This window comes from Gambusia affinis, linkage group LG01 (assembly GCF_019740435.1).
Source record: "Gambusia affinis linkage group LG01, SWU_Gaff_1.0, whole genome shotgun sequence".
NCBI lineage: Eukaryota > Metazoa > Chordata > Actinopteri > Cyprinodontiformes > Poeciliidae > Gambusia > Gambusia affinis.
In genome coordinates, this window is record NC_057868.1 from 34,953,678 (window position 1) to 34,981,224 (window position 27,547).

The following is a 27,547-nucleotide window of genomic DNA, read 5'->3' on the forward strand; positions in this document are numbered from 1 at the left end:
TAAATGTCTTTTTTAATCATAATTTTCATCATTGTAGCACATATCAAATATCAGAATAAAATTCTCTGTCGCAGTTAAAAATCCTGAACTGGATTTCAGGTTGATCACATTCACTAAAATGAATCCAGGAAGACTTAGTGCTGAAAATGAATCAAATTTGCTTCAACGAGAAAATGTGCAGACTGTAAGTCACATGTGCAAAAACTGTAACAACATTTCATCACCACAGCCTGGCATTGTAACAGTCCTGAGAGCCACTGCAGCTTTCAGATGCATTCCTGCTGCAACACGCCTGAATCAAAAGTACATGATTTATGTGGAGATGAAATGGGGCCATAAAACTTGTAAAAAAAAAATTTAAAAACTGAGAAAGTAATTCTGAAATTGGAAAAAAAAAAAAAAGTTTAGAACTACTTTTCAACTTGACAACAGAGCAACTGGACAAAATATTTCCAGGTGTTGCCATGGTAACTGGAAATGTCTTTAAACATTCTGGATAATCTATGGTTACCTGTTTATCAGACACAGGGCGAGAAGTTTGAAGCTACACTAAAAAACTTTAAATCTAAAAAGTATATGTATATGTATAAATTGTTTTTCGATTTAAAATATATTTTACAGTTTCAGTTTTTTTTGTGTTCCAAATTATTTTTCGGTTTTCTACTTTTTTTTATTTAAAATATTTTTTGTTTTTCAGTTTCAAACCTTTTAGTGTCAAAATTATTTTTTAAGTTTCAAAATATTGTTCAGTTTCACATACTTTTTGTTTTAATGTTATTTTTTTTATTTTTGTGTCAATTATTTTTTTGTCAAAATGTTTTTGTTTTAAAATTTTTTCAGTTTCAGATTCTTTTTATTTTGTTTCAATAAAAAGTAATATTTCAATTTAATTCATTTTGTTTCAAGATTATTTTTTAATTTTCCCAAAATTTTCTTTAAATTCAATATTATGTGAACAATCTTTATGGCCCCATTTGAGCTCCATACTTTGCCTCCTCAAGGTGTCATTGAGGTCTGCGGAGGCCTAATTAACTTCGGTTCTTGCGGACTAACACTGAAGAGTCAGACCAACTGCCTTGTAAAACAGAAACTTTCCAAATCTGTTGCATTTTTGCCTTGTTACAGTAGCAAATGTAGGTCATCTGGACCTTAGAGGGGTCTCAGACACTGGGGTAAAAATATTTGTGATAATTAATGACAGGAGTGAGCTAATCTTTGCTTTAAACTGCAATAAAAAATGTAAAAAGCCAGAGACAAGACCTGGAAAAATTATTTTTTAAACACTTGGATATAATAAAGAAAAGCTAATGAGAATAAAATATCTGACTGCAGATCAAAATGGATAAAACATCAAGCAGGAGTTAAAAATGAGCCTTTTGGTCACATGATTAATCTAAGCTCAATAATTTCTTTAACATAACTGCAGATTAAAAAGTACTTTATGTTGCTGATTTATATTCTGTTGTGTTTATAAAAAGTTAAAAACAGTGTGCGGTTAATAGCTGCGGAAGTTTTTAAATAAACTTCCTTTGTTTCTAAATCAAATGGTGTAGCAAACTGCTGGTTTTCAAGTCAGTTTGTGCTGTTGCCATGGCGATGCAAAATTGTAAGCATGTCAGTAGTGATAAAAACCTGAGCTAAACCTGAAGTTGTGGAACTAATTGTCTCATCTCACTTTGTGACACAGGCCTCTGTTTCTGAGCAACATCATCGGGTCACAGCATAAAAAACCAAAAACCAACAGAAACACAAATAAGTAGAAAAATAAAATATGTAGAAAAACAACCCCTTCGGCTGCTGGCAGTCAAAGGGTTAGAGAAAGTTAAGAGACAAAACGCCAAACTGGTTCTAAAGGAGAAAGAAGCCCAGAGAATCTAAACTATTAAAGCACCAAGAGATAAGGCGTTGAGTTTACCGCTGCTGCTCCGCCTCAGGATCGCCTCACTGCTCCTATTCACATTCAAAATAATCCTTCAGCGGCGCGAATAAGTGGCGAATTACAGGAACGCTCCAGGAGCGACCCAGAACCTTCTGCCTTTGCATCCGGCTCATGTTGTTCACATCGGTGTAGTGTTTGGGAAAGCCAAAGATCCTGGAAGGAGAGAAAACATTCTTATAAACAGATCAACGGTAAATAGACGTAACCAATAAGAACACCTCCTCAACTCATGTTTGTTCCCAAATAAAAGCTAAACAGTAATAACAAAAGGTTTAATCTCATCATTTATTTGTCTTGCAGAACTTGAGCCATCTCATAAAAATTACAAACAGGTGGAAAAAATAACACATAGAAAGATGCGTCTTTTTACATAGAAAAAGCAGTTTGAATCAAACGTTTTGTGTCCAAACACACCATCAAAGTTGTCATCATTCATCAAAGTCCATCATTCATCAAAGTTTAACCTCTAGAACCCGACGGACCCACCGGTGGGTCCAGCTGCCATGTGACCTCGGCTCGCTTAGGGTGTAAGAGGTTAACAGTTTCTAAGTTAATACGGCTTATATTTATTATTTTCCTCTTCATGATGCTTTTTAATTTTGTATTGATACAATGTATGGTCTGGTATATACGGTAAATAAAACCCAAAGCAGATGGAGCCTTAAAACCCTAAAACACTCCAAAAATCAACCACTGCCATGCTTGAGTGTTGGTACTCAAGCATGGCAGTGGCCTTCTATCACCTGAAGAACATTTCCAGGATTAAAGGACTAATGTCTCAGCCAGATCTAGAGAAACTCATCCATGCGTTTATCTTCAGTCGTATTGATTATTGTAACGGCGTCTTCACAGGTCTGTCCAACAAATCAATCAAACAGCTGCAGCTGATCCAGAATGCTGCTGCTCGTGTTCTCACTAAAACCAGGAAGATAGAGCACACAACACCAGTTTTAAAGTCCCTCCACTGGCTCCTGGTAACTCAAAGAATAGACTTTAAAATCCTGTTGTTAGTTTATAAATCACTGAATGGTTTAGCACCACAATACATTAAAGATCTGCTGCTGTTGTATCAACCTTCCAGAACTCTCAGGTCTTCTGGTTCTGGTCTGCTCTGCATCCCCAGAACCAGAACCAAACGAGGAGAAGCAACATTTTGCATCTATGCACCAAAAATCTGGAACAAACTTCCAGAAAACTGTAAAACAGCTGAAACACTGACTTCCTTTAAATCTCAACTAAAAACCCACTTGTTTAGAGTTGTATTTGAAACGTAATCAATTGTAAATTTATTGACGGAATCTGACTTGATGTTGTGTTTTTGATGTTGATTCTATGTTGCATTGTATCTTTGTGTTTGATTTGATGTAAAGCACTTTGAAATGCCTTGCTGCTGAAATGTGCTATACAAATAAAGTTTGATTGATTGATTATGGTGTGGGACTGTTTGGCAGCAGTACTGGTAAACCAATGACACTCACTGTTCCATTTCAGTGCACCACAAGTAGTCCTCCTTTCCGTTCATGGAGACAGGAAGTGGCCCCATCTTCCCTTGCCTTATGGAGTTAGACTTCGTTGTGATTGTGCGAACTTTATCAAACTGAAAGATGCAAAATCCCACCGTTAAAAAAAAGCACAATTCAAACTGCAATGAAAACAATATGGAAGTAAAACACATAACAAACATGAGGTTACCTTTGCTGTCCGACCAACTTCCAAACAATCCTGCAGAGTGACTTTATCATCAAGAGAGGTGGCCAGAGGTCTGGCAGAAAGCAGACAAACTTCATTTATATTCAGTTTTAGAGCAGAATTATGTTCAGCAAAGCTGCAACTAACAATTACATTAGTTATTGATTGATTTATCAATTAGTCTGATGATTAATCGGATAAAAATAATGTGCACATTCTGCAGATTTTTCATTTATTGATTTTTCTTATTCAATGCTATACATTAATGAAAAGATGTAAATAAACAAATGATTTAATTTCTTCTTTAATTTACAAAATAAACATTTTAGCTCCTAAAATTCAATAACATAACATTCCTTCAGCGAACGCTTTACCGTCTGTTATCATTTTGTATCTGTTATGAAACGAAAAGCACTCTAAAATTTTATGTCTTATTAAGTATTATTATATATTTCACAAGAAAAATAAATGATAAATCAGCAAATTATTGTTTATATACAGTTTTTTTTCTTTTTAAATCACAAATCTAATTTTGGGAGTCAGTTTTGCATTTTTCTAATTAACATTTTTGAATCCCGAACAATAAAGTGCAGAATTATTTGTTGTGATCATAAGGGGTTGCAATAAAGGATTATTTTAGTTATGAATTATTCTGACAACTAATTGATTAATTTGATAAGAAGCTGGCACATTCTTCATATTTTTCATGTCAGCCTTTTTTACACAATATTAGAACTACATTAAAATATGCAAATAAACAAATAATTCAACAACGGTTGACCATTTTCAGCAAAAAACCCCCAAAACTTCTAACATCAGTACAGTGTAGAGCTAATGTGGTGATTAATAAGAGATTTTTTTACTGAATGTGACAAGACAAAGAAGATTTTTTATTTTATTTTAAATGCTAAATATGTATATATATTGGCTTATTTGCAGCTCTAAGGGCGCTATTCTTTCAACAATTGGCCTCTATGTCCTCCAGTTAACCGTTAATCAACTGCTAAATTATATTTAATAGTTTACGTTTAATAGTTTCAGCTTTAACAGATAGTAAGGAAGGAACGTGATTGGATTAGAACGTACCTGCTCATTCCAGGTATGTTTCCCCAGAAGTATCGCGCTCTGTGAGCAGGACTGACTTTCACTGCATCAACAAGCACCGGGTTGCACTGGGAACAGAGCAGAATTCCCATGTTAAGCACCCACATTTACCACAGCTGTTTTACTTCCATCATGCTGTCTAAAGGTCTTCACCTCCAGGAACCTGCAGATGTCGATTTTGTCGTGAGCGCTCATCAAAACCACGTTCTCAAAGAGCCAGAAGAATGGACGGTTGTCTTCCTCCTTTGGCTTCAACAGGGTCAAAATGCGGTAGAACTCGAAAAAGAGTCTCCCGGTGCCCTCTGCAGGAAGAAAAGGGAGGGAAAATGAGGCAATACATAAAAATAATCAAATCTTGATAAACATATCACCCCTTAAAATAAAAAAAATTATTTTTAGACGTACCAAAGAGTCCTTTTCTCAGTGGGTTGACCATGGACAGGTCGTTGCATGGACTGCCTCCGATCAGGAGGTCAAAAGGACCCCATTCAGCCAGCTTAAGCATACATAAAATAACTTAAAATCAGTTTTTTGCGTAACCTAACTTCAGCTTTAAGTGAGGGCCTCACATGTTTTCTTGTAATGGTGCGGACGTCGTTCACATATTCAATCTTCCCCTCGTGTTTAATCATTCCCACAACAATCGAGTCATCACAGATCTCAGACGCGATGTATCTTTCAATCTTGAAGCCCAAGTCTTTGAGCACCAGATATCCTGTCGCAAGGTCAAAGCATTCATTATTAGCTTTAATGAATGTTTTTCTTAAGCGCTTGGTCTGTTTTTATAAACAATATGCTTCCTCGAAGACGTTAGGATAAGTTTATGGACAAAAGAAAAAACATTCTTTTGTCCATTTTGTTAAGAAAAATAATTTTCTTAACAAAATTATTTTTAGATAATGAGCTATTTTAGGGCTTCTTGTCATTTTAAATCCAAAGAAGCTTCTTCTGGCCATGCCCCAACTCAATGTTTGCAACACAATGGCTACAAACAGTTGAGCAATCTTTAAACAGCCATCTTTAAAACACCAACATCTTTTCTGAATGTTAAGTCAGCAAGAAAACACTTGTCTTTTCCACCAGCCATTGATCAGCTCATAAAGTGCTAAAACCAACTCACCACACCTGCTTGGAACTCTGCCTGGGTTGCCAGGTAACGGGGCTGGGCATGGCTGGGGTTGCTAGGTAACGGCAGAGTGCCAATGGAATTCGATTTAATATTTGGAAGGTTTTCGAAACGGCTCAATTTCCAGGCACTAGAAAACATTAACTTGTTGCCAAAAACAGCTGGGTGGTTTTTCTTAAGCGCTTGGGCTATTTTTTAGAAGCAGTTAAGACACAAATAGAAGAATAAAATTGTGTAGTTTCCCGTTATAATCGTAGATCCGACCCTTTAATCAGTAAGAAAGACGCTCTTGTGTTGCTCAAGCTTAATTACTGTCACACTGACACAGAAATTGCTTTGTGTTTTCATATATAAAAACATCTACAGTGAACCTACCTGTTGCAATCCCATCAAAAAGCGAGAGCACTTTGAGTGGCTTTCGTTGATCAGCAGGGATAGATGGGTAAATCCTGTGAGGCTCCTGTGGTTATTAAACCAAAAGAAAACAAAAGTTTTACAGAGAAGAAACTCAATTTCTTCCAACATTTATCAACAACACATTAGATTAGAGAGCTTTTAGGAAAACAAAAAAACTAAACAAAACAAACAAAAAAAACTTTATTATCAAAATGACATTATATTGTAATTTCTACAATGTAATGACAATTAAATACAAATTACAAAAATATTCACCGCCTTCACTGCAAAAACACAAACGTTTACCAAAATTTCTTTTTCTAGTTTCTGATGCGAATACCTTACTACAAATGAAATAAGACAAAACTAACTTATAAGTAACTAATTAATTAATACTGAATAAAAAAAACACACCAGTTCCTCTGTCCCATTAAAATCATCCTGGTTTTATTGATAAAAAAACCTAAAAAAAAACAGGATGTCCAAGTTTTACCACTTTATGATCGGTTCATAAAGTGGTAAAACCAACTGACTAGACCTGCTTGGAGCTCTGCCTGGGTTGCTAGGTAACAGCTGAGCAATTATACTGTTACCTAGCAACCCAGGTAACATGAAAAAAGTTTTTGGAAAGTGGTGTTTCCTGCAAAACACCACTTTCCAAAAACTAAGTTCAAGTCTGAAATAATTCCTCAAAATAAAAATAACTTGCACGTAAAGAAATAAGATGTAGATGTTCATGAGCTTTCCAGAAATATAAAATATTTGCACTTATAATTAGCCTTTCTTATGTTTTATAATTTAATTCCATCTATTTATCTTTTGTTGAGATGCTTTTAAGTACTTTAAACATTTTTCACTATTTGTCTTGTACAATTCTGCTTTAACTAAAGAACTTTATGTTTATCAGTCAATGTTGCTTTTATAGACAATGTAAAAAAATAATAAGCCTGTAAAACTGCATTGTTAAAATATGATGGGTTTACTCTGGTTTTATGCTGTTACAGTAGAGAAAACAAAGATAAGCAGACCAGTGAAACCAGTTAGTCCGGAGTCCTGGGAGGGTTCAATGCCCAACCTTAACAGCTCACAGCTGACTGCACCCATGCAAATACACTTGTTAGCATTTTATCTGCCACCATTCAAGAGACAATATTTTACAATTTCAGTACAAACAGTATGAATGTAAAATTAGACGTTTTCACCATAATGTTTAACATTACTTACAAACTCCATGGCGCTGTTATTAGTGAATAAATCCTGAACTTTGACGCTCCAGTCTGGTCTCAGTTTGAGGTTTCCGTCACACTGCGATGGTTCGCACATGAAGCAGCTCCAGGGGTCGATGTCTTTCAGTTTATCGAAGGTTCCTTCGGCTACCAGGATGTCCAGGCAGTCCTTACAGAAACATCTGGACGAAGAAACAAAGATGGGAGCTAAACCGACTTGAAAGGAGAAGGGAGAAATGCTCTAAGGTGGATGAGACATCTTTGAGATAAAATCACACTCCAGAAATGGTCATTAATCAGAGTTTTATTTAGATTTAAAAAAATGATACTGAAATATGTGAGGTAAAGACATACTGTTGCTTTCAGTGTATCTTTGCCTTTGACCTGGCACACATTCATGACCTCAATATGTTCCTTAAATGACTTTCAGCTCTTGAATATTATTATGTATACAGACAAAACACTCTTTCTTTCCACAGCATTTTACAAAGCTATGGTGGAAAATTCACCATAGCTCATCATTTATGTTTTGATGAGAGATATGAGATGTTTTTCTTCTGTAAAGACAAAGTACACAGTGTGTTGGCAGCAGCTGGTTTCTGGCTCATTGTGACAATGAAGGTGCTGACAGGAACCATCCAACCTGGATCTCCATGTTTGCGTCAACTGATCATCCTGGTCCGTTTCTTCTCATCAGCAAAACAAATGCAAATCCTCAATGAAGGATTTGTAAAAGTGAAAATTTATCCAATATGTGTTCTAGAAAAATAGACGTAAATGTGTAATTAATTAATTTCCTCCTGAAGCAGTTTTTTTTTTTTTTTTTTTTTTCACATTTTGCCAAGTTTCTGAAAGTAATTTGGATTAATGAGACAGACAAAAACAAAGCAGTGCATAAAGTGGAGGGAAATAAAAACTAACGTATTCGGGCAGAGTTAGGTTATAAAATAATGTATCAAGATTTAAACATCTCATGAAGCTGCATTTGATCCATCATTTGAAAACTGAACTCTATAAAATTCACCCAGATCCAAAGAGAATGGTTTGGTTAAAAGATGTTTATGTGTTATAATGGTCTAATCAAAGTTCAAACTTAACAGCAACTGACATTTTGCTGCAACATCAACATTGATGTTTATAAACACTCCAATCAGGTCAGGTTTGGATGTGTAAAATTATTAGAGGGAACTCTAAACACTCGGCTGCATTTGGAGCAAAAGCTGGTTTCATAACGTATGGAATTGTAGGGACAGTTGAAAAATAACACACCACACTTTTAAGATTTTACATTGAAAACATTTTTGAAACCCATCTTCTGCATAACATTCTGCTGATCTATTAAAACATGTTTATGCATTTTGTTTAGTTGAACCCACTGAGTTAAAGTTGAAAGTTTGAACTGCAACTGCATCAGAATTATTTCATTTAATCAATGAACCGGACATTATAAAATATTAAAGGACATCTGTTTATTATGACCTGCAGCATTTACAGACCCATGAAATTATTGAAAAATTAAAGTAGTTCAGTGACATAAACAACTAGGTGAAACCCATTATATAAAGTAACTACACATAGCCTTAATTTTTGTTTATTACTGTTTAATTTTCTGGTTACATTTAAGATTAAAATATGACGTCAAACCAAATAAATAACATTTTAATACAAAAATGAGAGCATTACAAAAAGTAACACTTGCCTAAAAGGTTATTTTCAAAAACTATTTTTAGTCTGACAAACAAATCTCATCAGAATGAATATTTACATTTATTGACTGAAACTCTATTCATCAATATCTTATTTTGTTCCATTTATTTGCCTTCTGTTTTTGTTTCATGATATAAATTCACTAAAAACAGAGTGAAGACTTGTTTACCTGCAGCAGCTGGCGTTCCCACACAGGATGACCTCCAAGCCCGCGCAGCAAACCGTGCAGTACGACTGGTAGCCATCTTCATCGTAACGGTACAGCGTCTCTGTGAAGTTCTCCTGCAAACGGAGACATTTCAAGGTTTCCCCCAGAAAACCTGCTACGCCCGGTGGTTAGGACCGAAGACAGTCATTCATCCAGCAGTCTGTTGTGTTTTTGAATTAAAAAAAGGTTTAAAGGGAGTTTGATAAGATCACGTGATAATTATGTGTTACTGAAAGATTGGAAGATTAATACCTGAACATCAACTATAAAGTCTTAAAAAATGCAAACATTTTAAAAAGATTTAAATAAATAAGTAATGCTTAGCCTGGTGGGGGCACAAGCAAAGCCTGGTGACCCGCCAGGCTTACAATACACTGGGGGAAACCCTGGATCTGCTGTTGAACTGAACATCTGGACTCCCGGCCCGGACACATAAATGCATCAAGGTGGGTTGTCAGATTACCTTGCATCTTAGACAAAGACCACCTTCAAACAGGGGATGTTGGACATTGATCTCAGATGATGCACAAGACAAGCAGAAATCTGAAATAAAACAGGGAGTTATTAAAAAAATAGAGTTTATGTCTGAGATTTTAAATCCACAAATTGAAAACTTACCTTCAATTGTTTTGCCTCTTTCTTTCACCTTTTCTTTCAGTGATTCTGTAAAAAAAAAAAAAAGAAAGAAAAAAACCCACATGAAAGAAAACAAAATTAATGTTAAATAACTAAAATGCTTCCTATATGCCAAACCTCTATTGTAGGGGGCGTTGGGGGCTGCTGCCCTGTTTTTACAGACATATTTTCGTTTTGGTGGAGGTTGATAGTCGGAGGAAGGAGAGTCGCTAGGATCTTGATTTGGAGAGGATTCTTCTAAATGAGAGGAAGAAAAAGAAACATTTAGGAAAAGCAGGAATGTTTGAGACACAGATGAAGTTATAAACAAAGACTCTGATATTTGACACAGAGTTCTGGAGTCGATCATTTCACAGCAATGAAGCTTACCCAAAGTCGGCTACGGTGAACAGAATTAGCATCTGTGCAAGACAGAACATCATGTTGTGTAGTTGCATTTATTTTCCAAAACAATGCTAACTAATTTAGCTAACAGTAGTTTTGCTAACCCTAAACATTAGCTCTGCTAACACTAAAGTGCTACATTAATACAATATTTAGCAGAAGCTAATGCTAAATCGTTGATACCCTCCGTGTCCTGAACTCTTATATGTTGTTAACTTTTTTATTATTTATGGTAACGGTCATAGTCACACCTCCAAAAACCTGCAACAAAACCTAATTTTCAGATTTTATCATCTGTTTTAAAATTAAGTTTAAATGCTAAAGCTATTTAAATTATTTTCCTTGATAGACTACAACCTTCCAGCACTAATTTGAGTTTGATTTTATAATGTACATGTTCTAAAAACGCCCTTCGATATTGTATTTATGTTTGTCTTGTTCTCTACTGTCTGTTTTATTTTGATTTTGTTTGTTTCTTGCTTCAAGTAAAGTTAAAAACAGAACTGCTGTGTATACAGTCTTCACCCACTTCAAAATAAAAGCAGGAATATAAACATAACTCTACTTGAAGAAATCTTAATCAGTCAATAAGCAGAACTTCGACAGAGGTATCTGGAAGAATTAGTTTTGGGGGATCTAACTGCGCTAAACGTTAGCAAAAGCACCAAGTGAAGAATTAGCTCTGCGGTTAGCACATTGGCAGAAATATGACCAAATGTTTTCTCTTTGCTTAACCATCACTTCAACTAAGAACATCCAAAAATCAAAACTGAAACGAAAAGAAAACTGCCAAAAACATGCAATGTTTTTATCCAATAACATTGTCAATCACAAATCCTTATTTTTCTCACTCTTTTCTTTCCTTTCCATCACTTATGTAAGTACCAATAAAGACTCAAGACTAGAGAATATCAATAATTTGGTGATTCTAACTGAAACAAGAGAGGTTTGGTCTGGTTTAACTTCAGAAAGTGAGAAAAAAAAGGTTCAGGTGTCTTTTGGTGTATGTAAACTTCTGGTTTGAACTGTACATTATTGGCATGCAGTGTGTGAACGCATTGGACCAGAAACTGCATCCAGGCAGCCTTTGTAACTGCGATATTGTATATTTATGATGTAATTACGACAAGTCTGAAGTATACAATTTGTTATGTGGTTATTTTTTTGCTGAAATAACGCAAGAGACTGAAATGTAGGGATTTAAGGTAGAAGGAAAAACATATTGCCATCAATTTTACCAAGAGGTGCAAATCCCTTGGCTCCTGTAGGCAGAAATCCTTCAGAAGCCCAATCCACCATCATCTTCAGCTCTCGCTCTTTATCACCTTCTGCCTTAGAAAAAGACTTCCCACATCGTTCAGCTGCCAACTAGAGAACAACAATGATCAGAAAGTCAGAAATAAACATGTAATGTTAAACTTTACAGATAAATTTATCTCTGTGAAATAAACAAATCCATTACAGGTTTGTCACTCTAAATCTGTTTAACTTATGATTATTGCTAAATTAAACATGAATCATAACTTAATTTTAACTCTTGTTTAACAATCCTTGAAAAAGTAGATCATTTTGACAAAAAACACACAGTAGTAATACTTTGTTTTATAATAAGAGTAAATATAAGAAAAACTGCATTACCTGTTTCAAAATAAGAGCTCACAACACAGAATTATTTGTATTTTTAAGCTTTTTAATAGGACTTTGTTCCCAATTTCAGGATGAAAACAACTGATTAAGACATAATTACTCCATGATGCCTTAGAAAAGCAAATACAAAAACTAAAAGCCCACTGCGCTGAACCCCACTGAACACCTCCTGGTTATTCCACCAAATACTGATTCCTCAACTCTTCCTGAGTTAAAACATTAGTATTGTTGTTTCTAAATGAATATAAACCTTTTAGCTTTGCTTTATTTGAGGTCTGAAACCTCTGCATCTTTTTCGTTATTTTCACCATTTCTCATTTTCTGCTAATAAATACTAAATTTTTGTTTGGAATCTCACAGATCTGCTGTCAGTAGTTCATGGAATAGAAGAACAAAAACATAAAAAGTAAAATCAGAGAAACTGATCATTTTTAGTGGTCTCTTACTTTTTTTCCAGAGCTGTATATTTCTTGTAATGTAAAATCTAATCCTTATTGTTCATCTCACAATTGGTGACTGTACTTTTTCTTGAACTGCCCTGTTGCTGAAATGTGCTATAAAGATAAACTTGACTTGACGTTCCTGAGAAAACAAAACTAAGCAGACCATATTCATGAAGATGAAAGCAAATCAAAGATGGCAGAGCCACATGTTGCTGCAGGTCATTTGGTTTAAATATCCAGAGATTCATCTAATCTTTCTATTCTTCTTGAGAAAACAGCTCAAGCTCAGTCAGATTTTATGGACAACATTTGCCAAAGACAATTATTGCCATAGATTTTTATGTCTAGCACATGGATATCCATTGATCTACACCACTGTAAATCTGGTTGTATGTTTAGGTTCACAGTCCTGCTGGAAGGTTAACCTTCGGGTCAATCTCAAGTCCTTTCCTTAAACTTGAAAACTACGCACAATTTTGTGTCAGCCTTTTGGAGCCATGCTGCAGATTTCAAGTTGTGAGTAAATAATGCAGAGGGAAGGAATGCAGATAAGAGCTAAAAGACATAATAACCATTGAGGAAAGTGAAAACATTCCCTTTCCATGCTGGCTGCGGGTGGCAACATGTTTGTTCTGATTACCTCACAGATCTGGTAGATGGCGTCCTTATAGACTGGCAGACTGGCGAAGGAGTTTTTGCAGAAGCACAAAGTGAAGAAACTAAATGGCTTCAGCCTCTCTGTGCTGACCTGCAACAGAAACCCGACACTCAGACACAAATCAATATTAAAAATTAAAACCGGTTGACCAGAGCAGCAGATTTTACCTCTGAAAACATCCCATCGCCAAACCACTCCACCCTTCGCATGCCTGGAGGCGTGTGTTTGGATTTCCACGGCACCACCAGTCCAGGCCACATGGACATCCCAGTTAGTTTCCCCCACACCAGCTCCCCCACAGAGAATCCTTTCCCATCCTGCAGAGAAACAGAAGTAAAGAGAAACAAGACAGAGACATTTCATAAAACCGAGTCTCCGGTCTGTAGTTAGATCAACCATACTGTCAGAAATGGATGATTACCTGGTATTGACCTTTGGATGGAGTGTTTTTACTGGACGGTGAGATTCCTTCAAGCTTAAAGAAACGTCAATGAAGTCAAATTATTACAACTAACTTCAAAAAAGTGTAATTTTTCTATGGTAGAAAGCTTTAAGTGTTTCATTTTGGGCCACATCAAATATCTGAATGTTCTTAAAGGGCCAGAATGTATTGATAAAACCCATTAAACTGCTAAAATATCTATGAATAGCTATTTGTTTTTTGATTCAATAAGTGTTGTTTAAAATTAAATAACTTTGAACATATTTTCTCACTGATCAATTCATCCAGGATTTTGGTTGGTTTTGGCTTCAGCCAATCAAAATCACAGATTTTGTGGCGCTAATTAAGGAAGTTTAACAATATTTGCACTAATGTATGTTGTTTTTATTAATCACCATATTTGTCTTGGACTATAACTTGACATCAACTAAAGCTGAGGCAGCGATCAGTCAAACCCAATGTTTTTGGTCAATTTTGAGAAAAAAATTAGCAGTAAAAATGTTGGGATTTGTTGATTTTGTGTGAATTTTGAGAATTTGTGAAAAACTGGAGGGACTAATTTGGAGTCTGGAGGGCCACAAAAAAATCTACCATGGGCCAGATTGGCCCCCAGGCCCTGAGTTTGACAAATGAGCTTTAAGTAGTATATTCTCCAGTTTTGTTCACAAAAAATATTTCCATTTTTATACTGAATGTCTGCAATTATTACTCAGACCCTCCAGGATGCTGTGATGTTTTTTCTGATTGCTGCAGCCTGAAATCACAGATTTCGCGGTACATTTTTCAAAAAGTTGTGATTTTTAAGCCTTATCATAAAAGTTGAAACTGTTGAACATAACCTTCCCAAGAGGGACTTTAACATAATTAATACTACAGACGCAACAATCCGATATTTTCTGTATCGGTGATGATATAAAAAATAAAAGAGTGACAATATGGCCGACCCATGAGGACAGATCTATTCCGTCTAATTCTATGCTTTGTGCACTGAGTTTTAATATCTATTTAAAATTTCTAATAAACCGTTTATGCTGTTTATTTTCACACGTTTGACCAAAGTAATCAACCTCTTATTTTAGTTTCTTTAACATTTATTTCACATTGGCTCTTATACTCCTAATTACATTGACTGAACAAATTAAGATTATAATGCTTCCTGCAATAAATAGCTCTGCATGTTACAAACAGGTATACCTACCTCTTCATCTATGGAGTCCACACTTTTGCGGCCTTTAATTAGGCCAATGGGTTTGGACCAGGTACCAACACCAGCCTGAAAGACTTTTCGGGCCTGTGGTTTCTGGCGTAAGCTGCTCTCCCAGCCATGACCTCCCCTCCAAACTCCCTGAGACAAAACACATTTCTTATCCAAATACCATCCACATGCAAACACACAAACAAAACAGGAATGTCTTGATGTAGGACAACCAAACGTAACAATGTACACTGATTAAGAAAGTCAGATAAAAGGCTTAAAAACTGGATCACTGGCGGGAGATTCAGATGTTTCTCAGGTCCAATAGCAGAGTTTAGATTTGCATTTATGGTCTATAATCTAATAAAAATCAGATGAGATGCAAATTATACACATATATTACCTCATGTGACAGAGAGCCATTCATCAAACCATCACAATCTAAAGAAACAAAAGTTACTTTATTACTGATGGCATCAGACACTTTCAGTGCTAGAAAGACTTTTTAAATTTTAATCAAGAAAAAAATTTTTATACAGTTATTTAGGCCAACAAAAGAATTGATTTTTACCGTTTATTTTGATAAGGCGGACTTCACAAGGCTTTAAATCGAAGCCATTCAAAGCTGGAAAAGCAAATCAAGAGTTAAAATACGACAAGATGTGATTCTAAAACATAAATCATAACGTAATGACAGAAATGTGATGTTTTTCTAGGGATGCAAACAACCGACTTACGATTAATTGTTGATTAATGGTGTAAATTATCTGCAATCAATTAACTAATAGCCTCGCTTAGATGTTATTAGTCTAAGCAGACATTGTGCTTAGTGTTGTAGTGTGGCCACCTTCCAGCAGAGGGCGCTGCTGGTCGTCCTTAAGCGGTGCCAGTGGACACAGAAACAAACCTGGCGGGGCCATACCAGAACGGGAAAAGAAACGGTCCAGAGTTTGGTTCGGGTTGCAAAATGCACTTTATGTGTTTCTGTTTTGAAATATTTTCATTCATTCAGGACCTCAGAGGTTCCTTTTTATTATATTGTATAAATATGTCTGACTTTAATAATGTGGAAAAACCACATTTTTATCCAGTCAGTATTTAACACAGCTGACACAAAATAATGTTAAGATTTAAAGATTTTTTTTAATTCAGTGTATTATGAAAATTTTTTCTTAAAGGACAGTTGGCTAAAATTCAAGTTTTTCACTTATCAATGAATCATTAGTCAATGGATAAGATCAATCAACTTCAGATTAACTCATTAATCGATAACTTGCATCCCTAATTTTCGTTTATCTGCTTCGTGGAGGATTGCTTTGTACCGGCGGTGTAAAGGTGGAGGTCTTTTTTGCTGCCGTTAGTGAGAACACGGTCAGGTGTGACCTCACTTTCGCTTTCTGTGACGGTATCACTCTCAGAAAACGGTGTAACATCGTTGTTGTCTAAAGCCTGAAGGAAAGAGGACAATATCAGTTATTTAGCTGAAGCTGCAGATTTTTACATATTTGTTTAAACTGCCACCATGTCGTGGCAGTTTTATATCGTCACATTCCAAATTTTCGCCCAAAAGTGACTTTTTAAAAATACAACAGATGTTTTAGGCAAAAAATAAAAAAATAAAAAAATTCCTTTTAGCCAAAAAATTACTAAAGCTATTATCAAACCAAAAACAACCAATCAGAGCCAGGAGGCAGGTCTTAGCGCTGTCAATCAAGCTAGTGTATTCCCTGCTAAACGTGATAATGCTAGAGAAACAACTTAACATTACAGGAAAACTATTTATTCGCGGTCATCAGTGGCTATACTAACTAGACTTAGCATTCATGCACTAGCGTTAGCATAGCAGAGAGCAAGGGGGTGAGCGATACACTGAGGATGATTGACAGCACAAAGACCCTCCTCCTAGCTCTGATTGGTTGTTTCTAGCTAGCACAGGGAACCTCCACCTAGAAGGAGGTGGATAATCTCAGTGGATAATCTCCACCTAGGAGGAGGTGGATAATCTCATCTGTCTCATATAGTAGTTTCATGACATGGTGGAAGTTTCAATAAATATCCGAAAAAATATATATATATTATTTTACAAAAGTTACATACTGCAGCTTTAAATGTAAAAGTTACAATATTTTAAGGAAGTTGTTGGAATACCTGGGATAAAACATGTTGAGCGTCCAGTGGAGGACATGGGAATGACAGCAGGGTCAGAACCAGCTTCCTGAACACTGAGGTGGGCTTTGTGCCTTCAAGTACCCTCGCCCAGTGATTCTCCAGTGTGCCTCCATTCACTCCCTGGTTACTCCTCTCCTCCTCCGCCTGCCGATACTCCCTGAACTCCTGTTTGAGCTGCCTGACCTCCTCAGGGGAGCTGCAGACTCCCAGCTTCCTCCCAAGCTCCTCCACAGCTGCATCGGTAACCTTCAGGCTGCTCTCTGGGTTTAGCAGCTGAGCAATGTTTCTTAGCACCGTGTCGCTTAATGGCAACTCCTCTGCGATGCAGCATGTTGCTGCAACATAAAACAGCAGCAGCTCTTCTTGTAGCTGTGGCAAAACCTCTGCAGCTTCCTCTGTTTTCAGGAAATCTTCCATGTCTTTACCGCCCAGATTGAGGTCCGGGCGTGAGAGGTGGTGCTTCTTGTTTTTCAGGATTTGAGCATTGTGTTCAATGAGGTAGCGAGCGGCGGCATTGGGCTGAAGGAAGCGAGATGTGTACGTGCTAAGCAACATGCTGGCTTCTTCCAGGATGAGTGGCATCTTAGCCCAGGACAACTCCTGAATTTGCTTTTGAAATTTTTCCAGTGGCTTTAATGCGTAGTCCAGCGACATAAACGTCGCCTTGACTTTGGGATTCTTCAGCTGGGAACACAATGACTTGGCTTTTTCATCATCCTCAGGACAGGAACTGAAGTAAAGTATCAAATCGCTCCAGATTTCTGTCAATTTGGTGACCAGCTGGTGGAATCTAAGGCAGCTGATGCTGAGGTAAAATGGCTTCCTGTTTTTAGTGATATCTGAGCCAAAGAGAGCCTTCAGGTTGTCGTTCTTCGTAGAGCAAGAGGAGTAGTGAGCATACAAGTCGACCAGTAGCTCCTGGATCTGACTGGGGAGCTCCTGAACCCCAGCGTGATACGCGGCATCAGCAATAGCGTACAGGCCTCCTAAGGCTATTATGTTCGGGTTCAGCTCCCTGAGATGTGAGCAGATTTGCTCCGAAGCTTCGCCGCCACCGGGGTAACAAACAGCGAGGTTATCGGTGGAAAGCTCGAGTCTTTTCAAGGCCTGCACCACCGCCGCTGCTGTTTGGTCTCCGGCTCCGTCCGCCGACTCAACGGCGTCCAGAAGACGGATGCGGTGACCAGAGGACTCAGAGTCGAAAAAGCCCAACAGAACGACTGCGACAGTGTCGTCGTTTCCAGCTGCCAGCGCTTCGTAAACATAAACACAGTAAGGAGTGTGGTTGCTAACAGCGACGAGGTCTTTGGGGTACTTCAGCCCCAGTTTGCAGAGCGCAAAATGTCTGGAGACCTGCTCGCCTTTAGCAGACCCGGTGTAGCAGCGGTTGAAAATGAAGCGGACGGCCGCGTCGCTGCAGGGGAATCGCTCGGCGACTTCGGTTTTATTTTGACACATTTGGAAATCCTTTGCCCTCTTTTGGTGTTTGTTTGTTTCCATGTGCCGCTGCAGCTCCACAGCGCCCCTCCTGTACGAAGCCAGGTTGGTGTGGCAGATGGAGCAGTAGGTGTGCTGCTCTCCCAGGGAGCTGGGATCGGCCCAACCGTATTCCTCCTTCCACTTTTCAGTGTACGGAAACGTTTTAGTTGTCCTTGCAGTGCCGTTTGTTTCCATGTCTGAGTTCCCTGAAAAGACAGAAGAATTTGACTGTACTGAAGAGGATTAGGGCAACTGAAAAAAATGAATTCTGACTTAGTTTTCTTCAAATCTTTGCTTTTTTTCTCAGAATTCTGACTTTTTTCAGAATTCTGAATTTAATTTCAGAAATCAGACTTTAAGTTAAGACTTTTGACCATTTCCAGAGAATTCTGACTTTCATCTCAGAATTTAGATTTTTGTTTCTCATAATTTTGACTATTTTCATAGAATTCTGACTTTGTTTCAGAATTTTTACAATTTTCTCTGTGTTTTGACATTCTTTTCTCAGAATTGTTTAAATTGTTCATGTACCATCAGGCAAATCCAGCTTCAAAACTCAAATCTAAAAGCTTGCAGAGTGGATCAAATACAAGTTTACAAATTCAATAACAGAGAAGAAACTGTTATGTTACGTTATGTTATTTTTTCCCCCAATAACAAAATGAACGTACATCTAAGAATATTTATTGTTTATTAGGATGTTGACATACATTGACACAGAATTAGAATTCTGAGTTTAACTTATGAGGGAAAGTCAAGAATGTTTTTTGGCTGCCCTAATCGTCTCCTGTAAAATTAAAGCCCTTTGTCTTTTATTACATGGAGGAAAAAAGTGAAGAACGGGTACCTGAAGATGGTGAAACTGGAGTTATCTCCTCGCTGTCACAAACTGCTGCTTTCACAGGAGTAGATTCATTATTTTTTGTATTTTCTGTGTAAAAAAGTTTTAACCACTTCATGAACTCATAGCAGGTTTTGAAATCTCCCTCTATGAGCCCATCAACTGGGATGTTCTGCAACAAAACAAAAAAGACATGACAGAATTTAAAGACATTTATTCCCCTTGAACTTTTCACACTTTTTCACATTTCAACCACCAACATCACTTCATTTAGTGAATGTATCGTACATTTTCCAGATTTGTATTTGTGAATAAAAAACATTTATTTTTATTTTTCCATTTTCAACTGTGCTGCTTTGCTTCTGTAACATAAAATCTCAATAAAATACAACAAGGTTCCTGGTTGTAATGAAAAGAAAAAGGAAAAATTCAAGATGTGTGAAAACTTTTCCAAGGTGCTTCCTGAAAGTTGTTTGTTATGAATACACTCTTACCTAAAAGAGAAACTAAATTAGACCTCCATATTAACCCCTTAACTGGCGGCGACCCATCCATGGGACAAATCTAGGTTGTCTGAATTCTCTGCCTTTTTCTCCTCTTTAAACTCTGCCAGTGTCCATTATGACGCTTTTATTGGGCAGATCTGAGCCCCACCTTTTGATTGACACCACGTTCAACCGATAATGTTATAAATTGGCTTTTACCGAGCCAATAATATCCAGAGAGCGACTTGAGCTCATTTTGACATGCCTGTATTCTTTCTGGAATATTTCCGACTGGTCAACTTGGAGACTAAATCTAAAGCCACAGATGTGTAGCCAACATGTGTCTTGTCATAAGGATATAAGGCATCTTAGGGTTTGTTTTGACATGAATCCACCAGCTGCATGCGTAACCACACGTAATGTGTGTCTATGCTGCGCCGTCATGTGTAACGGTGTCTACAGGACTTTTTCTCACCAGCGGAGAGCCAGGGAGAGACACATTTGACACGTCAGAACGTGTCAAAACTGGATGCATTTCTTCAGCAGAACTTCACAACTCACAGGAGTTGTGAAGGATTATGGCCGTAAGAGTGCTGAAAAGTTTTGGATCTGAGAATACCAGAAACGTTTAGTTGCCCGCTGCTACAGTCAATGCGATGCGGGTAGAGCGTACCGATAGAGCGAGAGAGAAAAAGGAGGCTGGTAGCGTATCGCAAGAGGGGGGATGAGGTCTGACTGCACAGTAACCACCTCTCCGTCCGTCCCACCTCCGCTCTGACGGTGGCGGCAACCTGCTAAATGTTTCCCATATTCTCAAATCTATTTTATTTATGTAATTATAAGTAATTTCCACTATCAGTAATGTTGTATCTACCAGAGGATTCCTCTGGTCATAATCTTCCATTTGAGCACTCAATGGTGACTGTATGTTGAAGCGCTGAGGAGTTACAGTCATTTGAAGTTTGTATATCAGGTGTTTGTCCAGTTGTGTCATTTGGAGATTCTGAATGGCACACCTGGACAACACCTGGACAACACCTGGACAACACCTGGACAACACCTGGACAACACCTGGACAACACCTGGACAACACCTGTACGTCGTTAAAAATAAACATGTCCAAATGACATTTCTTTTTGTGCTATTTTGATCAATCTTGAAATCCACGAGCAGAATACTTTATTCTACAGATTTATTGTATTCTCCAGTTCATACATTCAACACTCAATGCACATTTACAAGAAATAAAAATGAAAAATCTGGGTGAAGCAAAATGTTTTAATTTCTTTTGTGTTACAAACGTAAAAGCTACAAACTACTTAGAGGTAAAGTGTTATTGACTGCAAATTCCTTGAGAACAACAGTACTTTTTTCCCATAGAGAGTGAATTTTGTTAATGCAGACACAGATCCTTACCTTTTTAACACCCTTCAAGTTGAAGGCGTCCTGAAGAAGACTGAAATTGTGCCTATAGTCTTCTTTACTCTGTGCATCAAACTTCACCTTAGCCATGTCAATGGAGCCAGGAAAAGTGCAGTCCATCATCTGACACTGGCATGCACCTGTTGAACCACACAAATAAATGTACATGTTGTGACGATGGAAAGCAGGAAGGGCATTTTCAATAATGAAATCCAAATCATGGTGAAAAAGGAGCCTCTTGGTATTGTGTAATCCAGTTTTTCTAAAGCCTTTTGGTGCTTGTATTGCTTTAAGACAGGCAGCAGCAGAATCACGGTTTGTACTATACTTGTATTTATCTTTTTTGTTCAACTTCAGCCTTTAATATCCACTCTAAGATAAATCACATTAAATGACTCCTCATGAGATGCAAACTCAAAAATAAAGCAGTTATTAGGCAATGTTGCAGACCTCAGCATCCAAATATGTCTGGAAACTAAACTTTTCAATCTATTAAAACAACTTTTAAACAAACCCATGAGTTGACATGAGGGTTGTAAAGAGGAACAACAACTTCCTTATATAGTTTAGAGAAACTATGCTGCAAAGAACTTCTGTTATAAAGTGTGTAGAATTCACTTTAAATGTAGTATGAACAAACTCAGTGCTTAAATACGTTACAGGGTGTTCAAAATGTATTTTTTATCATTCAATTTTACTTTACTAAAGCGGCTTGAGTTATTTTACTATACATTCGATCAAGTTTCCTCTTTGCTTTGATATTACCTGTTGATTCTTTGAATGGTAACATCTTCCTCAGTGCATTGCTTTAAATATTGCAATAACAATTGTTTAATCTGTGTAAGTCTCTCTTCACAAGACACAAACAGGAAGCTGCAAGATCCAATACAGTTTCTCTCCTATCGTGAAAATTTTAATTAAGGAAAAAAAAAAAATTAATTTATTTTTAGGTAAAAGCCAGAATTGTTAGGTTGAGGAAATACTACGCATAGCCACAAAAAAACCAAAACTGTTTTGCAAATAAAAACAGGCCACGACTGTTTAAATTTGAAGAGCATTGCACGGCTGACATTGCAGCAAAAAACAATTAACAGGTATTGAAATGGTCTGATCTGATAAGGTAAGTCACAGATGATCCAACACCTGATTCAGGTCACTGAATTATCTCCTCAGAACCAAGTTCTTGCTAATGAGGCAATTATTATTAGTAACATTTAACGTGCATGATCTATAGGACTAGAGTTGTCCATGCCTTCACTATGTGATAAAAGTAGGCTAAATGAATACGATGAGCATGAAACGACCAGTTCATATGTTGTGATTAATCACCTGTTCCCATCTCTTGCACATTTTTGTAGTCTGTTTTGAGCAGCCTGTTGATCCACGACACCACATAGAAACGGCTGGACTTATCCCGGGTGGAGTTGGGGGTCACAATCGGAGAACCTGCCATGTTGTGCGTCTCTAAAAAAGAAGAAGAAGAAATAGATAGGTATTAATTTAATTCATCTGAAGGTAGCATTCATGCAAGGTAGTCACAGATCTGCAATAATTGGCTTAATTAAGGATTTGGATCTTAAGGGTGTGATGTGACCAGAAATATTTGGGCAAAAACATTCCTGGGCCACAGGAGTTAACACACACTGAATTTGTTGCACCTTAGTATGTTGAAACAAAACAAAGCATCTAGAAATAGTGTAGTTTCGTTAGTGGTGCCCATAGTTTTTTTGATGCCTGCTTTTATGTTATTAAGTGTCAAGTGTTCAAGACAAGACTTTATTCTAACTAGTAATAGGATTATCCCTTTGAGTTTCTGACAGAACCGTTCAGTAGGGCATGACAACAATATGTGAAATATTAATATCTCACAGAAATGTCTGGAGTGAAATAAATGTAGGAATATATTCCTCGTGTTATGAACATGAATTTAACACAAATAACATTGCTCAACTTGCTAAAGTTCGCAGTTTGGTGGAAGTACAGATGAGAAAATAGAAAGTAGGAATATATCCCAACTGGGATCATCTTCGCAATATGTAATAGGGATTTAAAAACATATCAGTATCAGTCCGATAAGTAAAACTTTGCAGACAAACAATGTTTATTCCCATTTTGTTGCCGTTTAAGTTTGTGTTTCAGGAGGACAGTGTGTTAGTCATGTGACTGTGGAGCATTTAATTGGATATCCAGTGTCAGCAGTGAGATTGTTTTTTTAACAGTGTAGAAAGAGTAGAGAGTACATTTAACACCGTTAACTGCAATATTAAGTAACGGCTCAAATTTCCACGTTGGTGCATCCCTAATATTTACTAATCTCATCATCATCACAAGACATTCTGATAGTCCTACGTTTTTAATGAAACAGGATTTTACTAAATTAGACAATAAAACAAGAAATTCAGGTAAGACCTACAGAAGGCAGCTGTTGCTACTTTGTTTGGTTGCTTCAACACCACTTATTGCTTTGGTTCTTCTAGAAAACAGACCAACTTAGCAAGAAGGTGTTCTAGGATTTTATAGAAGAGACTTTCCACAAACAAAGAGTTTTAACACCAAAACTTCATGTAAACAGACGTCCCAGTCACTCGCAAATAAACAAAAATAATGTTAATATCAGTAATGCCTTCTTTTGGATGGGCTTGGATTTAAATTTTTTTAGCTACCTTGCTTCCATTTACTGTTAGAAAAGACTTATATTGCAATATTTTTGGTTAAGATGAACATAAAAATAAAAAACAAACATAAGTAAAAAGAAAAAGCGTTACTTTTGGCATTTTTATCACACGTGGTTGCTACAAGTAGTCTCTGGCAGGCTGGGCTGGTGTTCGCTCTGCTCTCTCCATGGCTGATGCCTGAGGAGGGGGTTGGTTGGCGGAACAAGGCCGTTTCCTAATCTCCTTTTGTCTGAATGACCACAGAATAAAAGCTGAGATTTCTTCAATCAAATTAAAATGTTACTATCTGGTATTGCGGTTTAGTCGTATCTGGATCTTCCAGCTTATACACAGAAGAAAACCGCATAATGTTTTATTGGAATCCTGCGGGAGTCATGATGCTGCGGGGTAAGCCCCCTCCCGGACCCCTGCCATCTCCTCAATGTATGGAAAGCATGTGTGAAATCTCGCGTTATCTTTCTTGCCGCGAACTTCTCCACGGCACACAAGTTTTACTACCACAAAATTACGAGTTTTGGGGTCCCGTTCAGTTTAAGATCCTACCGTTTTGACGACAAGACACAAAGAAAGCAATTATGAGCGCAATAGTGACAACCACGCCAACATGTATTGAATGTTGTCTCCTGGTTCAGTTTCCACATTTGTAATATCGACACATTTCTCAGTGGAGCACTAACAGTCCGTGTTTCCGTGTGAAGAAAGCGATGTTTATCTTTTCATAAACTATTGCGGTGTAGACAGGGACACATTTTACAACCAGGCAGCTTTTCTATTGACGTGCACGCTTATACGGAAGGCAAAGGCGACTTTTTTTCACTAACTTGCTTTAGTAAACAAAATAGGACTGACTTGTAGTTACTCCTAAGAATTCAAACCTTTCGCGGCTTTCACTGCTGGTTACGCCGGTCTTTGTTGGTGTTGCCTACAGACAACCGGGTTCACAAAAAGCCAGAACAAAGCAATGCACTCACTGGTGGGTAAAAAAATAAAACTATTCTACACGGAAATGAAACAAAAACGGCTTGTTTTGTTATTATACTGTGGTTATATGAGAGCAGACTTACCACGGCCGCTTCCCTATAAGTACAAGACGGTCCTCCTCCCTTTACTCCGTCATGAAGTGAATTCAGTGCAAGGCCTGCTGATGTGCACACGTCCCGGGGATAGTCTTTTGGATGGCCCAATAGAGTGTTAGTTGGAAAAAAAAAAAAAGGTGCATGCCATAAGCCACACCCTTATAATTACTCTGTAATAGTCCTCACACAAATGCCGAATAAAGGAAAACAGTAACTAATTGACAGTAAAGTTACCGCGTCCGTTTATTTCTTAGCATAATAATGATTTTGGTGTTTTAAGATAATTCTGAAATAATGTTTTACGTAGATGTTATTTCATCAGACCTTTGAATTTCGAAAACTAAAAACCAAAATTGGTTTGGTGTATTGGCATACTACGTAAATTCATTTCAACCTTACATAATGATATCCATATCCAATATGCGTCGCTGTGAGGCTAATTTGTGGCTACGAAAGTGTTATGCTAGCACATAATCACAAATGAGATGATCGCGGCTGCTCTGTTAGCTTTTCGTGTCTGTTTGCTTTAGATGTTATTCGTAATAAATGTATTTTACGGCCAAAGCTTATCCAAAAGAAGCCCTGCATTGAACCGAAAGCTAGTGTTTGTTCCGATACCTAAATGTTGACATTGATTATTTCCATACCGAAGTATGTTTTGGAAGTATTGCCATACTTCCCAAACTAAATCTGATAACTCTGTCGACTGTACCATTGCGTGCCATAGACTTAGACTTAGACTGACTTTATTATCATTTTGCATTCACAGGGTGTGTACAGAAGGAATTTTCGTTGCATACGGCTCAGAACAATGTTTTTGAGGTTCCAATGTTATGTAGTTACTCCAGAATAAATAAAATACAATATAAAATATAAATATAAAAATAAAATATAAAGTGCAGGAATGACAGTAAAATAGAAGTTATTTAGCTATGTACATGTGCAAGGTATGAAGTGGAGACCAGTTTTTGAGTGCAGTCCAGTTAAGAGTTCAGCAGTCTGATAACTATTAACAATACGGTTGCTATGCGTTTCCGGTTTCCATGATTTAAAATTTCGGCCGTTAGAACTTTCCTTTCTGCCGCGGCCATTTTGTGATATGGTCACAACACACCAGCCATTACATGTTCAGTACAATGCAAGACTGACACATGGAGGGAGTTATAAGAAATCATCATCATAATAAAAAAAAAAGCAAAAATGGTTGGTTTATCATTGAATGTTAGTACTTTTACGTTCGTATCAAGTGTATGTCAGATTTGTACAGAAATTCAATATTACAGAGTACAAAGTTTAGTGTGACCAGACGTCCTCTTTTTCCCGGACATGTCCTACTTTTCAGACCTAAAAAAATGTCCAGAGGGAATTTAAAAATCATCCGGGATTTTGGTCAACTGCCTCAAAACACATTACATAGCTTACAGTGCATTGTGATTACATTGCCACTCCGTTCCACTACTCCATTCCAGGTTTCTTTGTATGGTAAATTAGTCACGCCCTTCTCCCCACATCCAATCACGTTGCATTATGTGTGTGAGTGTGTGTGGGAAAAGTAAAGATAGCTGAGTTGACTTGTACACCGGGTAATGGGGTCGGGAGGGTTGCTGGTGCCTATCTCCAGCTGCGTCCCGGGCGAGAGGCGGGGTACACCCTGGACAGGTCCGTATTTCCAGGGACATGTCCATTTACGTCCTGCCCCGGGCGTCCCGGGATATTTTTAGAAAGTGAGGAAATGTCCTGTTTTTTCGTGGTGCACAGTACGAAAAAACCGTCCAACGGTGGTGTCTCCGTCTCTCCCCCCCGCTCAAAGGTGTCCCGGTTTTCTCAAATGAAAATATGGTCACCCTATTTTAGGTGACCTGTCCCCGGCTGAAGCCGTCCCCGGAAAAGTCCCCGATTTTAGTGTTTTATGAATAATTTAAAAAAAAAAGTTTCCTATAGATCGTTATTACGGTAACCGGAGACTCCATATGGCAGGGAGTAGAAAGCGCGAGTGAGCGTGTTGCGCGCAACACTTTAGTTGCTCGCGCTACTGTAAACTTTCCAGAGAAGAACAGCAGAGCCAACAGCCAATAAAAATCAAGAAGAGCAGCGCGCACGCTGCCAGGACAACAAGCTGGAAGAGGAGAGCTCGAGTTTTGACCAGCTGACCTGATACGGTATGTGTGAATCAACGTGTTTTATTTGAACTGGGCTAATTCTTAATCTTACCGTAATAAAGCTTTGGTTCACTGTAAAAATAAAACTAAGCTTTTCTTAACAAACACAACGAAACGAGAGTACAATGAACAGCTACAGAATTAGCCAGAGTTGGAAAAAATAAACTTGAATAAGCATGAACTGAAACTGATGAGGATGGAGAGATAATTTCTTCTGTTCGTTTTTAGTCCAAATCATTTCCTGTGTTTTGATTTTAATATAACCCATGTTTTTAGGCCAAACAATTTAAAATGCCAATTTAAATATGGCATTTTTGAGATTTTATCATGAAAAATATTTATACTCGGACTTCAGCCCGGAGGCTCAGTCCGGCTGAAGTCACTTCACTCATGTCGTTGTTTTGGCCTTTATTTTGTCTGAATGTTGCCATGTTCCCTAAT

The 27,547-nt window shown here is 37.5% G+C and overlaps 1 protein-coding gene across 1 annotated transcript; it reads right to left on the minus strand.

The window, feature by feature from the left end:
* Positions 1-1,949: 1,949 nt before the first annotated feature.
* dnmt3ba (DNA (cytosine-5-)-methyltransferase 3 beta, duplicate a) lies at positions 1,950-27,547 on the minus strand. Its single transcript, XM_044129845.1, has 26 exons — positions 27,495-27,547; positions 22,526-22,660; positions 21,191-21,336; positions 19,296-19,461; positions 16,949-18,654; positions 16,123-16,249; positions 15,372-15,425; positions 15,204-15,241; positions 14,804-14,950; positions 13,585-13,638; positions 13,331-13,480; positions 13,146-13,253; positions 11,654-11,783; positions 10,149-10,268; positions 10,014-10,058; positions 9,859-9,938; positions 9,357-9,469; positions 7,479-7,662; positions 6,234-6,318; positions 5,302-5,447; positions 5,138-5,228; positions 4,886-5,034; positions 4,715-4,800; positions 3,632-3,701; positions 3,418-3,536; positions 1,950-2,092 (listed from the first exon to the last, which is right to left on the minus strand). Exons 1-26 carry the CDS (start codon positions 27,535-27,537, stop codon positions 1,951-1,953), a joined length of 4,434 nt encoding a protein of 1,477 aa, XP_043985780.1. The 5' UTR covers positions 27,538-27,547; the 3' UTR covers position 1,950.